The 13646-nt window shown below is 55.4% G+C and overlaps 1 protein-coding gene across 1 annotated transcript in view; it reads right to left on the bottom strand.

The window, feature by feature from the left end:
• EPB41L1 (erythrocyte membrane protein band 4.1 like 1) overlaps positions 1–13646 on the bottom strand; it is a 29442-nt gene that overhangs the window by 1621 nt on the left and 14175 nt on the right. Inside the window, exons 14-19 of the mRNA XM_074156987.1 lie at positions 6139–6537; positions 4688–4774; positions 4166–4243; positions 3911–3973; positions 2881–2976; positions 873–953 (exon numbers count right to left, since the gene is read on the bottom strand). Coding sequence (XP_074013088.1) covers positions 873–953; positions 2881–2976; positions 3911–3973; positions 4166–4243; positions 4688–4774; positions 6139–6537 — 804 coding nt within the window. The remainder of the gene's footprint in view (positions 1–872; positions 954–2880; positions 2977–3910; positions 3974–4165; positions 4244–4687; positions 4775–6138; positions 6538–13646) is intronic.

The raw sequence follows: 13646 nt of genomic DNA, 5'->3' as shown, positions 1-13646 counted from the left end.
ATGAGGGATTTGTACACCATTGGGATGCCTCATGCAATGCCTTACTCTTGCTTTTTATTTTTCTGTAGAGACGGGCTACGTCCCCGGCTCCCTACTGAAACCCAGGCAAAGGAACGGCAGCGATTCTCTCTGCAGCAAAACCCTAGAGCAGGGGGGTTGGAACTAGAGGATCTTTAAGGTCCCTTCCAACTCTAACCATTCTATGATTCTACAAAAATCTACAATAATAATCTAATTAAATTTATTTTTATAACTCTAAAAACATCTAAACATTATTTTAAAGCCATTTAAATACAAATTTTTAATACATTTTTTAAAATACATTTTTTTTTTTCAATTTTTCTTCATAAGCAACAAATTCCAAAGGGTTAGGCCACAGGAAAATTACCACGTGGCCCTAGAGATTTGTGTCAATCTCTGTTACTTCATCATAAAAGTTTGTCACTTTTTGTTCCTCTATCATGGAGGCAGATGCAAAACACCATCACTTGGAGCGAGTCAACCTGTAGTGGCACTGTGCTGGAAAGGGAGGAAGAACCTGGGTCACTTTGGAGTGTTTCAACAGGGAAAGGGCAACGAAACGTGTTTTAAGAAAATTAAAAGGTGATCCCATCACTGGGCTCTGTGCTGGGATGTAACCTTTACTGCTCCTCCACTGCTGCATGGGATGAGGTGGGAGCAGGTCTGGGCCTTCCCCTGGGTGCCACTGTGCCCGTGGGGACCTACACTGCCGGACAGAGCTGGTAGGTTTGGGGTGTCAGGTTCAGTGTTTGGAGAGAAGGAGTAAACAGGTATAAGCCAGAACCAGAAGCACGCGGGGCTGCAGCTGGGGACAGCCAGAGCCGGGCAAAGCCAGGGCGTCCTGGTCCTACCTGGTCCTGGTCCACGTCTTCATCTCCTGTGATAATGATGCGCTTTTCTATTCGGGTCTCGGAAAACCCTCCTTTCACAGTCTGCACAACGAGAAGAAAAACACTCACCCACAGGCCCCCCACAAGCCAGCTCCGGGGGATACAGCTCTGCCCGTGGGTGGAGGGACACCACCAGCATCCCCAGGAACACCCCCCATAATTTAGTGCATCTCCAACTACCCTTGACTTGGTGCATGGTTGGAACCAGCAAGAGACAGCTGGCCACAGGTGGAGAGGAAGGTTCAAGAAGGACAGGGAACTGCTGGAGAGGGTACAGCAAAGAGCTACGAAGATGATGAGGGGACTAGAACATCTCTCTGATGAGGAAAGGCTGAGGGATTTGGGTCTTTTTAGTCCGGAGAAGACAAGACTGAGGGGGGATCTGATCAACGCCTATAAATACTTAAAGGGTGGGTGTCAGGAGGATAGGGCCAGTCTTTTTCAGTGGTGCCCAGTGACAGGACAAGAAGTAATGGGCACAAACTTGAACAGAGGAAGTTCCTTCTAAACATGAGGAGGAACTTCTTTCCTGTGAGGGTGGCAGAGCCCTGGAACAGGCTACCCAGAGAGGTGGTGGAGCCTCTGTCTCTGGAGACATTCAAACCCGTTGCACGTTCCTGTGCAACCTGCTCTGGGTGATCCTGCTCTGGCAGGAGGTTGGACTGGATGATCTCCAGAGGTCCCTTCCAGCCCCATATCATTCTGTGACTCCGTGAAAAGGGCTGGGGACAGGTACCAAGCACCCCTCCTTCCTTCTTGGGTCCCTCTCTGAGCTTCTGCTTTCATTTATGTGCACTTAATTTGGGAATGAAATGGCCACCGGTGAGGTCCTCTGATGAAGCCTCATCTCCTTCATTTCCTACCATTTCCACCCTTGCCTGTGCCACTCCAGCTCTAATAGACCCAAGACAAGATGAGATGCTCCAGCAGTGGTGCTGTGGGCTCCTTGGACCAGGGGGACCTGGGGGTTCTGGCTGTAGGTACATCTGGGAACACTCACCCCACCTGCACAGGCAGGGACTGGCACACATGCTGCTGGCAGCCTAGTTCTGAGTCCCTTCCACCCCAGCAGTTGGCTTCAGGAGGTCAGTGACGCTGCGCTGCTCTCCCCTCTCACCCCAACTACTCCCTGCCCTGCAGGGCTGAGCCAGGCACGGGGCTCTGGGCTGGCTCCATCCCCCATGGGACAGAATGCACTTTTTCAGCTTGTGTCCTGGGTTGAGTGACACAGGACTAATTTCTCTTCTAGTGCATGGGAAAACTGCACTTCTAGAAGATTCTGCTGTCTGAATGTGTGAAAATATTTCCTTCATAGCCAGCTGGGCTCTGTGGGATTCAAGGTCTCAGTGTTTTCAAGCCTCTCCAGGGGCAGCGATGAGGAGGAGCGAGACCCGGGCACTTGACCCAGGCTGCCAACAGGATCGTTTCATACCATGAATGCCACATTCAATATAAATTGGAAAGTTTGTTGCGTAGTTCTCTCTCCCTCGATGGTGGTGGGTCCAGAGAACTCCTTGCCTCGGTGCCGGACCCCTCAGCCCTTCCCTTCCTCCCGAAGCCGCAGTGCTTGCGGGGTCCCGCATTTGCTGTCCCTGCTGGGAGTGCACGGCTTCCTGCTGGGGAATGGGCTGGGGATAGTCCTTGGGTATCTTATATTGGTATTGGGATCAATACTGATTCTTTAGTATTGTTATTAATTATTTATTCTTATCCTATTAAATCTATTTATATTTCAACCCTCTGGTTTCCTTGTTTTCCTCAATTCCCTTTTCTGGGTGGGGAGTGGTCATTGGGTGATAGAATAATTGTCTAAACGACAACAAATTGTTATAGGTTTCCCAAACCATAACAGCTTGTAAGGAGAGAGGCATTTTCTGCTGTACCAACCACAACACAAATCCACCCATACTCAGATCCCAGTGGCCTGCAGCAGGAACACCCCGGCTGCCGCCTTTGGAGCTGCGCTTACCTTGGTAACGTGGGTAGTGGTGGAAGTGGAGAGGGTTTCCGCAGTGGCACTGAATATGCTGGTGAGCACTTCCTTCCCAGCGGAGCCGCTGGAGATCTGCAGGACAGAGAGTGGCAGTGGCGTCAGCGGGGACACCCCAGGGCTGGCTCCCGAGGAGCTGGGACCTTCCCACTGGGATGCACCTACTCAGCCAAGCACAGGAGGGGAGAGAGCTGCAAGGGAAAAACAAGACACCGCACTGGGCTTCCAGCTGGACCCAGGTTTTTTGAGGGGGGCAGGGAGAGGTTTCCACAGCTACGCCAACCCCAGAGCTGCAGGAAAGGGCTTTCTGCAGCAGGGAGTGATTTCATGGCAGCGTTTCCCTCTTCCCCATTGTCATGGTTCCAGCTGGGATGGAGTTAACTTTCTTGCAGCAGCTGGTGCAGCGCTGTGTTTTGGATCTGGGATGGGCACAGAGCGATATCGCGCTGGTGTTTTGGTTGTTACTGAGCTCTCAAGGCCATTCTGCTCCTCAGCCCACCCCGCCAGCGATGGGCTGGGGGGGCGCAAGGAGCTGGGAGGGGACACGGCCAGGACAGCTGACCCCCATCACCAAAGGGACGTTCCATGCCGTGTGACGTCACGCTCAGTATATAAAGCTGGGGAAGGAGGAGGAAGGGGGGACGCTCGCAGCGATGGCGTTTGTCTTCCCCAGTCACCGTTACGCTGATGGAGCCCTGCTGTCCTGGGGGTGCTGAACCCCCCCTGCCCCTGGGGAGCGGGGAACGGACTCCTTGGTTTGCTTTGCTTCTGTGTGTGGCTTTTGCTCTACCTGTTAAACTGTCTGTATCTCAACCCACGAATTGGGGTTAAATCAGGAGAGCATCCTCCTCCTCTTCCCGGTACCAACACTCCAGCCAACGGTGCTGGTGCTGGGAACATGGGAGGGGGCCCTGTGGAACCATCCCCAGACCACCCCCAGCCCCCCAGGGCTGCCTTCCTCCCTCCCTGCCACATGGCCTGGCTGCTGGCACCATGTCCCCCCCCTCACCGGTGAGAGGGAGCGAAGGTCTGTCGTGGGGACAGCTCCTTTCCCAGCCTTGGTGCTGTGATCCTGAAAGAAGAGCAGACAGTTTGTTGGCTCGGATGCAACATGGGGGCAAACACAGCAGGTCGCCCTCTGCAGACATCCCCGGTGGGGCAGGGTCCCCCCCCCAGCACCGCTGGCCCCAGTTGCCCTCACCGGAGCAGAGGGACAGCAGGGGACAGCAGGTCCCCCACCTCCCAAGGGGCCAGCCCCGCTTACTGAGGTCGCCAGTGACGTCTCTGCAGTGCCAGCGTGAGCAGTGGCCGTGGTGTCCCTGCCTGGGGGGCCTCCTTCCACCTGCCGGGGCAAAGGAAACCTGGTGAGCCTGGAGGTGCCAGGGAGGGGTGACACTCACAGGGACAGTGCGGCTGCCCTTGCTGCCAGAGCAAGCCAGGGAGGGCCATGAGTCCATAAACACATGCAGTGCAGCATGTATGGTGGCTGTCACCCTCTGGAGACATCCCCACGTGCCAGTGCTGCCCAGTGGCGTGGCAGATGGGGCCAGGGACGCACACAGAATATCTCTGGGTGGGCTTTGGATTGATGTTTTGGGGACTCCAGCAAGACAAGGGTGAGCAGAGGCTCCCTGCCACCCCACTCAGCCTCCTGCCTTCCCAGCGGGGCTGCCTGGGGACAGGGTTTGCTGGACTGGGGCTCATCAGAGCCATCGGGTAGCAGGGCTCTGTCTGCCACAGGAGGACGGAGCCACCACATCACCTGGGCTGTGTATGTGGTGCCAACCTGGTGGGGAGCGGAGCCATCTGCTTCAGGCTTCTTCATGTCCGGCCCTGGGACGATGGTGACAGCATCTGCTTTCGGGGCTGATGACTGCAGAAGAAACACAGCACGTCAGGCACTGGGGCACAACGCCCACATCCCTGAGTGCTCCCTGTGCACCAGTCCCCGCGAGCAGAGCATCCCTGCCCCACTCCTCTGCAAGTGCCACAACTGTATGATGTCCTGCAAGCATCACACCAAGCCCTACCTGGGCGAGGAGCAGAGGACAGGCTGCTGCCCTGGGCAGATGGCCACCATGCAAAGTGCCCGGTATGATGGATATACCCCAAATCAGACCTGATGCTCTGTCCCTGGGGTTTTCAGGGATTTTTTTGCTAGATGTACAGACACTATGGGTTAGGACAAACTGGTCTTCAAAAGGTGGGTGAGACCCACCATAGCCATTTCACTCACACCCCGCAGCAGGTTTATGATCTGCACCAGCCCCCAGTGGCTGTGGGTACACCTGGGCTGTCAGAACCTCGGGGGAATGGGCATAGGTTTAGGTTTCCAGTGCTCCGTGGCTACAGGAAACTGGAGTGCCAAGGGCTCTTGCATGGGGGATGCTTAGCCAATGCCCCCCCTGCCCAGTGCTGGCCATGATCTCCCCCGCTGTGACCCCATGGCGTCAGATGCTCCGCACAAGGGTTTCCAGGCTATCTCAGAGAAAGCTCCCTCTAATTCTGCAGCTTTTTCCTGACTCCAGCTCTGGACTCGTCCTGGCAGCTCCAGGCAGTGTTGGGGACTTACCTGCCAGAGCTGAAGGGCTGCCCCAGCACTGGCCGGGCAGGAGATGACCCTGGCACGGTGCAGAGACAAGGCTACGCTTCATCCGAGCTGGGGCCGGCTCTACCATCCTCTCCCTGTGGCGCACACTCAGATCCCACACATGTGCTTCATGCATTTTTCTCAGCCCCATTATAATCGCTCCCGGCCATGGGAGTGACCCTCCACGAGCTTTGGAGGGGCTCCCACATGCTCCTCTGAGAACCCCTCCCAGCCCCGGTGTGACCAGAGGGGTTAGTTGGCAGCACATTTCTCTTCACTACACAAACTGGTCACTGACTTCATGCAAAACACAAGGACAGAGCCGCTGGTTAGTGACAACGTGCCTTTCCCAGCTGCTGACATGCTGGAGTGGTGCGAGGGACAAGGGCAGGCAGCCAAATGCAAAGGGGTGAAGAGATGACGATGACTTCTCCTCGTTAGCAGATGCACAAAACATGGGACAGAGCCATGCAACACAGACGACAGCGTGCATCGGGGGAAACAGCTACATCAGACAGGACCCTGGAGTGTTTGAAAGCCAGCATGCTCTTCCAAACCAGTGTGGGAGTGCACACCAGCACCCGGACAAGGAACATGGAGGTGTGAAGGCACTGAGACAGTCTCAGTGGAACGTTCCCCCTGTGTACCTCTAGCTGGGAGACATCTGAGCTGGGCTGGGAGACCTTCTCCCCGCCTTTGACATCCTCTTCCAGTACAGCAACTACTTTGTCAGTGTGCTGGAAGGAAACCAGGCCTCCATCTTCCGTTTCACTTTTGTCCTTGTCCAGCTCGGGCAGGCTCCGGGAGATGTCCTCAAAGGCAGTGCCGTGGAAGTCACCGATCACTGTGAAGTCCACCTCTGCTTCCAGGCTGGAGGTTGAACTGACCGTGATGCTGGAGCACTTGCGCTCGATGGCCAGGTGGTTGTCCTTCAGAAAGACTGAGTCCTTCTCCTGGTCCTGCTCCTCATCGCCGGTGTCACTCTCGGGAGCCCTGTGCCGAGGTGGCTTAGCTTTCTCCTCGGCGCCCTCCCTCAAGCCCGCTCTCTGAATGAGACACAATGGCGGAGAGAGACAGGGACAGTGAGCATGGCACGGTGCGGCAGCACTGGCAGTGCCCACGGGGGAGAGGGGGGGAGGAGAAGGAAGAGGAAGAAGGCTGCAGCAAACATCACAGAGTAGAGTCAAACACAACTCAAGCACGGAGACTGAAACCTTTCTGACAGCAGCGACTTTGCAGGGGCGGGGTGGGGGGGAGAAGTGTTATTCAATCTGATGTTGCCAAAAGTCTATTGGTAATTAATTATCTCAGAAAAGGGTCAGTCACACAGAAAAGCTTGGCCAGCTTGGAGGCACGTCAGGGCACCCGGTGGAAGCAAATGTATGCAAAACAACAGGTCTGCTAAGAGACATTCAGAAACGGCTCAGGCACCAGTGCTATCAGATGGCAGTGGGGTCGGGCACTCAAAAAAAACCAAACAAACATAAGGAAGGGAAAGAAAGAGAGAAGAGTTTGAAACAAAAGGGTCCCATCAGCCACGCACGGTGAAGGAGAAGCAAAGGAGTGTGCCAATTCCACTGAGCGTCCGTGCGGGCCCAGGGGAGGAGGATCATCCCCACCAGGGCTGCCCACCAGCCCTGCGCCAGGGGGAGAATCTGCCCCACCAACACAACGCTCCCCCTCCAGAGCCCTCACGCAGCCGGGGGGAGTCTTAGGGGTGACCTGGCTGAGTGTTTGGTCAGTGTAATTGACAGCACGACCAGAGCCAAGGGATCACCTCCCTCTGTTAGCTCTTCTCCAGACATGGCCATACCTCTCAACTCTGCCATCAGAGGGTACATTCCCCCTCACCACGCTTTGCCGCAAAGCCATGGGAAATCTAAACCCATGCTGGACTTTGCATCTCACTCGAGGCAGCTCTCCCTTAGGAACAGCTCTAAGCCCGTTGATGCCAGAGGAGTCCCACCTCCTGGACTCTGGTCCAATCCTTTGCAGCCAGAGCCATCCCCGCCATGGGCCAGGCTGTGCCGGCACAACCTTCCCTTGGCACTGCTGGGAGGTTGAGAGGTATGAGAAACAGGGTGTCACACAAACTCAGAGAGGAACACACCTGCGTACATGTTTTCGTGTGTGTGTATGTATAAATATATACATAACAGCTCTGCGATGGGGAGAGGAGCTGGAAGCACACAGCCCTCAGCTGGTTAAGGTGAGCTTTCATACTACGGTAAGAAGCAGTTAGTAAAACAGCACTGAGACCTGGAAGACCACTGGAACAGCAGTCTTTAAATTCTCTTCTTTCAGGCTGGATTTTACTGACGGGTCAGATAAATCCTTTTCTTCCCCACTTGGTTCCTGAGATTTGCTCTGGATTGGAGAAAACGGTTAGTTGTAAGGAAATGAACTCTACAGGAGCTGATCTAGCACTAACAAGAGCGAAGAAAGCTATTTCATCATCCAGCCACCAGCTTGCCCAAGACAGGGGAGGGTGGGTGAGGCCGGCGAGCTAAGCGAGAAGGGATATCAACGTAAGAAATGCAAGGGTGAAGCTGGAAGCGTGGGCACACTGCTGCTAGGTGTGTGTGCGTGTCCGTGACAGAGTCACAGCTCCTTCAGCCACCCCCCGTCTCCCTTCCTTGCTCCTGGACAGGAAGCTTGGGTGCCCGCTCTCGCGTTTAGCGAGCGGCATTCTCCAGGGAGCCAAAATGTCAGGGGGGGGGAGTCACAAAACAAAAGCTGATGAACCAACTGGCCAGCGGGTCTGCATTCAGCAAATAAGCCCGACCACACACACATACATAAAAGGACAGGGGATGCAAAGCGACTGCTGTCAGTCAATGGATGTGTGAGGAGCCACTGAACATGGTAATAAAGAGCCACACAACATGCGCATGAACTTTCCGTCCGGACAGTTCATTGGAAGAGTTACCACGGCTTCTGCCAGTGTGAGTTCGCAGCCAGAGTCAGGGGAGGCCAGGTCAACACTGTCTTCTCCTTCGTGCTCCAGGTCAACAGAAACATCTTCCTTCAAAGAGAGAGGCTGGGAGGTGTCTCCTGAACCAGCCCCTTGCCCAAGGGCCAAGGAGCCCACACCGGACACACGTCCCACTGGAGTGACCGGCGTCACCGGCGGTGAGGTGAGGCCTGTGTTCAAAAGCATGTCCTGTCCCAGACCCATCTTCCCCTTTGCTTTTGCTGATGTCTCAGCTTCAGGGACATGCTTTTGGTCCTCCTGGGTTGCCTTTCGTTCTGCTTTGCTTTGCTCAAACATCTTGATCTTAGAGGCCACTGAGGTTTTCCTGTAGGTCTCGCTGTTCTGCCAGCCTCCTGGGGCCACAGGGACATCTCCATGTTCCTGGGACACAACTCCTGTCCTCCCAGCCACGCACATCAATGACCCAGACTCTATTTGATGCATCCCACCACTCAACTGCAGCTCACCCCCACCTTCATTGATCAAGGTAGAGAGCCGGTACGTCTTGCTTTCTTGACAAAATCCTGCTACAGGGGAGTGGGAGTGCGGGATTTCAGCAGCTTCTTTGGAAGGAGACTTATCCTGCGGTGGCTGGCCCAGAGCAAGGTCACTGTCCCTGGTGGTTTCTCCTACTGTAGGGCTCCTGCCCAGGAGATCTTGTCCCACATTAAACTCCAAGTCCTGGGGTAGCTCTTGTGCTTTGGGATCTGCAGTGTGGAGGAGCCCTCCAGCCACGGGACCCTCTTGGGGCAGGTCTCTTATTATGGCCTCAGTCTGTTGTTCTGGTTCTTCTGCCCTGGGAGGCAGCTCTTCCATGCCAGGGCTTTTGTCATGGTACAGTTCTTCCATCCCACAACCTTCATCTCTGGTCAGCTTCCCTGATGTGGGCCCTGTGTCCTGGGACAGCTCTTTTATCATGGGCTTCTCCTCCTGGAGTGGCTCTTCTGTGGCAGGGACTTTGCTCTGGGTTGACCTTGCTGCGACAGGGTCCATGTCCCAGGCCACCTCCCCTGTGGCTGGGTCTCCGACCTGGATTGACTCTGCTGGAGCATCTGTGTTTTGGGTTACTCCTCCTGCAACAGGACTTGCACCTTGATGTGGTTTGCACATAGCAAAGCCCATGTCTTGGGGTTGTTCTTCAGATTCAGGACTGTCGCCTCTGGGTATTGCCACCTCTGCTACAGGGCTCACGTCCTTGGGTGCTCCTTTGCCTACTTCAGAGCTTGCCTTCTCACGTGCCACCTCCGCCGGGGGGTTGACGTCCTTGGGTATGCTCACACCTCCCACAGGTCTGGTGGCCTGGGATGGGTCTCTGCCCTCCGGCTCAGTGCCTGGGGCTGGCTCTGCAGGGCCAGCGCTGGGTTGCTGGGGAAAAGGCACAGGGACGGGAGTGATGGGTTTATCCCCCTCCAACCCCACGGTGCTGTGAGGGTGGCCCTGCCCAGGCATAGCTGATGGAGGAGGCTTGGTCTCTATCTCTTCCATTTGAAGAACCACTCTGGCACTTTCCTCCTTGTCACCATCTGCTCCAATCCTTCCTGGAAGCCCCTCTGCTGCCATGCAGATGTCCGGGCTCTGTACTGGGCCCCCTCGCTGCTCCTCAGCCTCGTGGCTGTCCCCTGCCAGGCCACACGGCTTCAAGCCTCCTACTGGGCTTTGCAGATCCATCTCCTCTGGTCCCACCTCTCGGGAACACAGTAGAGCTTCACCTCCCTCGGGCGCTTTGCAGCCTGTCAGCCCCACAGATGCCTTCTCTTGCTGCAAGGGCAGCCCTTCCTCCTGCCGTCCCACCAGGCTGGTCCCATCACAGCCTGCCCAGGGCTGCTCCAGTGCTTCAGCAGATTTTCCAGACACCGTGCTGTGTTGCTGACTGGCTGAGGAAGGGGGTTGGAACCCTTCTGCCACAGGTGCCACATGCCCAGATCCCTCCCCGGAGGTGTTCACAGTGGCTTCTGGTCTCTCCTCCAAGCCAAGCCGTTCCTCAGTCTCTGAGAGCAGGTGTGTTTTACTGTCCTTCTCCTCTCCCTCTGGATCTCCTAAGTAGATGATCCTCTGGGTGGCAGAAGTCTCTGAGCTGTCGTCACTAGCCTTCACTTTAATTTTAATGAGCTCTGTGCCTGTGGCCAGCACTCTGGCCTCCTGCTTCCTGGAGGCTGCTGAAGCATGGTCCTTGGAGGCCACCTTGCTTTCTCCCAAAATCTTGTCCCTTTGCCTCTCTTCGGGCTGCTGACACAGCTCGGGCAGACCTGGCTCACTGGCGGTTGCTTCCTTGCCCTGCTCCTGGGGCTCCTCCATGCTCTCAGCTGGCAGGCGCTCTGCCTCCTGCCCGGGCTCCCCCCTGCTTTCCTTCTCATAGATCTCATCGTCCCAGACAGACTCAAAATCCTCGGGACTAGCGATCATTTTTGCTCTCGTCTGGGTATCCAGGGCTGCATCCGCTGGCTCTTCCTGGCCTGCCACTTCCTTGGCTTTCCCTACTGCCATCTCCACTTTCGACATGCTCGCGCTCATTTTCACCTCTGAGGTACCTGCATGGGATTCTTCTTTCTTGACTCCCAGAGCTTTCCTTAGAGCTATTGCTTCCAGCCTAGGAGTTTCTCTCTCTATAAATACCCAATGCTCTGAGCCCTGCATTGCAATTGGAGCAAGAAGAGTTAGCATCAAACATACTTTACCTAACTGCTGATGACTGAGTGGCAGAAAGCTGGTCTGCCTCGGACAGGGCTGACTAAATTATTATTATTATTCATGCAAGAGTTGAGGCAGGGTCTGTACAAAGAGCCTGGCAACTTGTTGATGGAGGGAAGGGACTGAAAATAAGGGGGCTGATGCCATGATGGGGACTGAGCCCCCCTATCCTCTCCAGGGACTGTGTTTTGCTCTGGGCAGTGGCTCACTGACATCCCTGCTGTATCTGCAGCTGTGTTGGACATACAGAGCCAGGAGCAATGCTCCCAGCAGACACATTAACAGCCACCGGGGCATCTCTCAGGAGGAAGGGGAACACAGCTGGTTAGACCCAACTGGGAGTCCCCCTCTGACGCCTGCTTTCAGTTGGCTCTAGCAATCTCTGTGAGCAAAAGCTGAGATTTCATTGTAGGCAATGGTTTGTGTTTTGAGTAGGTTCCCTCTTGCCCTTCCACTTGCCTTAAGACTATGCCACTCTGCCAGGAGCACGAGTAAGAAAAGAAACCACCTCCTGGCATCATAAAGGCCCCTTCCCCTTCCCACCAGATGCTGCAGCTCAGATCCATTCCAAAGTCCATCCTCCCTTTCCAGCTCTCCAGGGAAATCTCATCAGAAGCAATTATTTAGCAGAGGTGTCTAGCAATGCTGAAACCAAGAGGTTCAGAAAATGTAACCTGTAAAAGGTTACCTGTGAAATGTAAAAGAGGACCACGAGCTTGGCAGCTGAGACAGCTACGGGTACTGCAGGGAGGACCAAGCAAAGGTTGTGGAGTATCCTGCAGCGAGGGCACAGTGGGTTTGTGATATACCACCCCGTGTACCTGTGCTGCTGCACAGGGGGGGATGCCAGATTACTGTCACTACGCACACTTTGTCCTGCAAGACAGCTAAAGATTTCATAAGTGCCAAGAACAACGCACTGCTAAAATTCAGCCACTTTGGAACAGAAGGTAGAATATAACCCAGGAGAAGACAGCAGCAGGAGAACATTTGCACCGATGCAGAAGCCCAGCAGCCTCCCCAGCTGTCCTACTACACACGAAAGGCAATGCTGCGGGCATGGTCCTGTGAGCTCACCATGGGGCTGGCTCTGCCCCTGCCACCACCTGGCATCACTTCTGCAGGCTGGGCAGGACCAACCCTCTGTGGCACCAGGATACCCTCCAGCCCCAAGGAGTCGGGGGCTGGTTGCCCTCTCCCCGCTCAAACTGGGAAAAATAATCCATGGGAAGGTGAGCCATGCCCCACGCAGGGGTGTCAGGGTGAATGTTTGGAGCAGCTGCACCAGAAATGGAAACCAAATAACTGATATCGAATAAGGGGAAACGGGGGGGTCAGGGGGAAGCAGCCAAGAGGGAAGGGAAAAGAAGATGAGATTAGAGGAAAGAGAGAAAGGAGAAAAACCAGTTACCAATGGAAGGGCTTCCTGAAGGAGGGGAATCAGAGATAGGCAAAAGCCCTCAGCAGAGAAATGCCACCTCCCAGCCAGGTGCCACCTTCTTTACCAGGTGCCAAAGCAAGCAAAGGTACCTAGGCACAGGGACATCACCTGGGCAGGCAGCGGACCTCAGGCCTGTTCTCCTGTCCAGGGCCCTGGCAGGAGCAGGGCTGCCCCCTGGAAATCCCCCCCCCGAGTGCCAGCAGGGCTGTGCCTGGATAGGGGACACCACAGGGTCCATGTGCGAGTACAGCCTGATGCTGGCCCCCAGCGAGAAAGCCAAGCCACCCCAGGACAGCCACTGGGATGGCACATAGAATTATGGAATCACAGAATGTGTTGGGTTGGACGGGACCTTTAAAGGTCATTTAGTCCAACCCCCTGCAGTGAGCAGGGACATATTTAACTATATCAGATTGCTCAGAGCCTCGTCAAGCCTGACCTTGCATCTCTCCAGGGATGGGGCCTCCACCACCTCTCTGGGCAACCTGTTCCAGTGTCTCACCACCCTCATTGTAAAGAACCTACCCTGCTCTAGTTTAAAACCATTGCCCCTCATCCTATCGCTACATGCCCTTGCAAACAGCCCCTCCCCATCTCTCCTGCAGCCCCCTTCACGTAATGGAAGGCCAATATAAAGGCCTCCCCGGAGCCTTCTCTTCTCCAGGCTGAACCCCCCCAACTCTCTCAGCCTGTCCTCACAGCAGAGGGGCTCCAGCCCTCCCAGCATCTCAGGGGCCTCCTCTGGCCCCGCTCCGACAGGTCCATGTCCTTGTGCATGAGGGCTCCATGTGCACTGCAAGCCATGCCGCACACGTGGCAGTAAGAGCACCCTCTTCCACAGACGGAAGACCCTTGCCAGGGTCTCTGCCATGGCACCTGTACCCTGCCACAGCCAGGTCCCTGCATATCCATGCTGGAGAAGCCAGGTCTTCAGGAGACCTGTCCCACACCAGCTTCCTCCAGCATCACTTGCACAAACCTCTCTGATATCCCTTTACCCTGTGGTCCCAAACACCATCTGCTCTCCAGGTCCCTTCCTCCAACACAGGTTT

The sequence above is a fragment of the Numenius arquata genome, chromosome 12 (assembly GCF_964106895.1).
Source record: "Numenius arquata chromosome 12, bNumArq3.hap1.1, whole genome shotgun sequence".
Classification (NCBI taxonomy): domain Eukaryota; kingdom Metazoa; phylum Chordata; class Aves; order Charadriiformes; family Scolopacidae; genus Numenius; species Numenius arquata.
The sequence above is the reverse complement of the archived record's forward strand: the minus strand, read 5'-3'. Positions and strand labels throughout refer to the sequence as shown.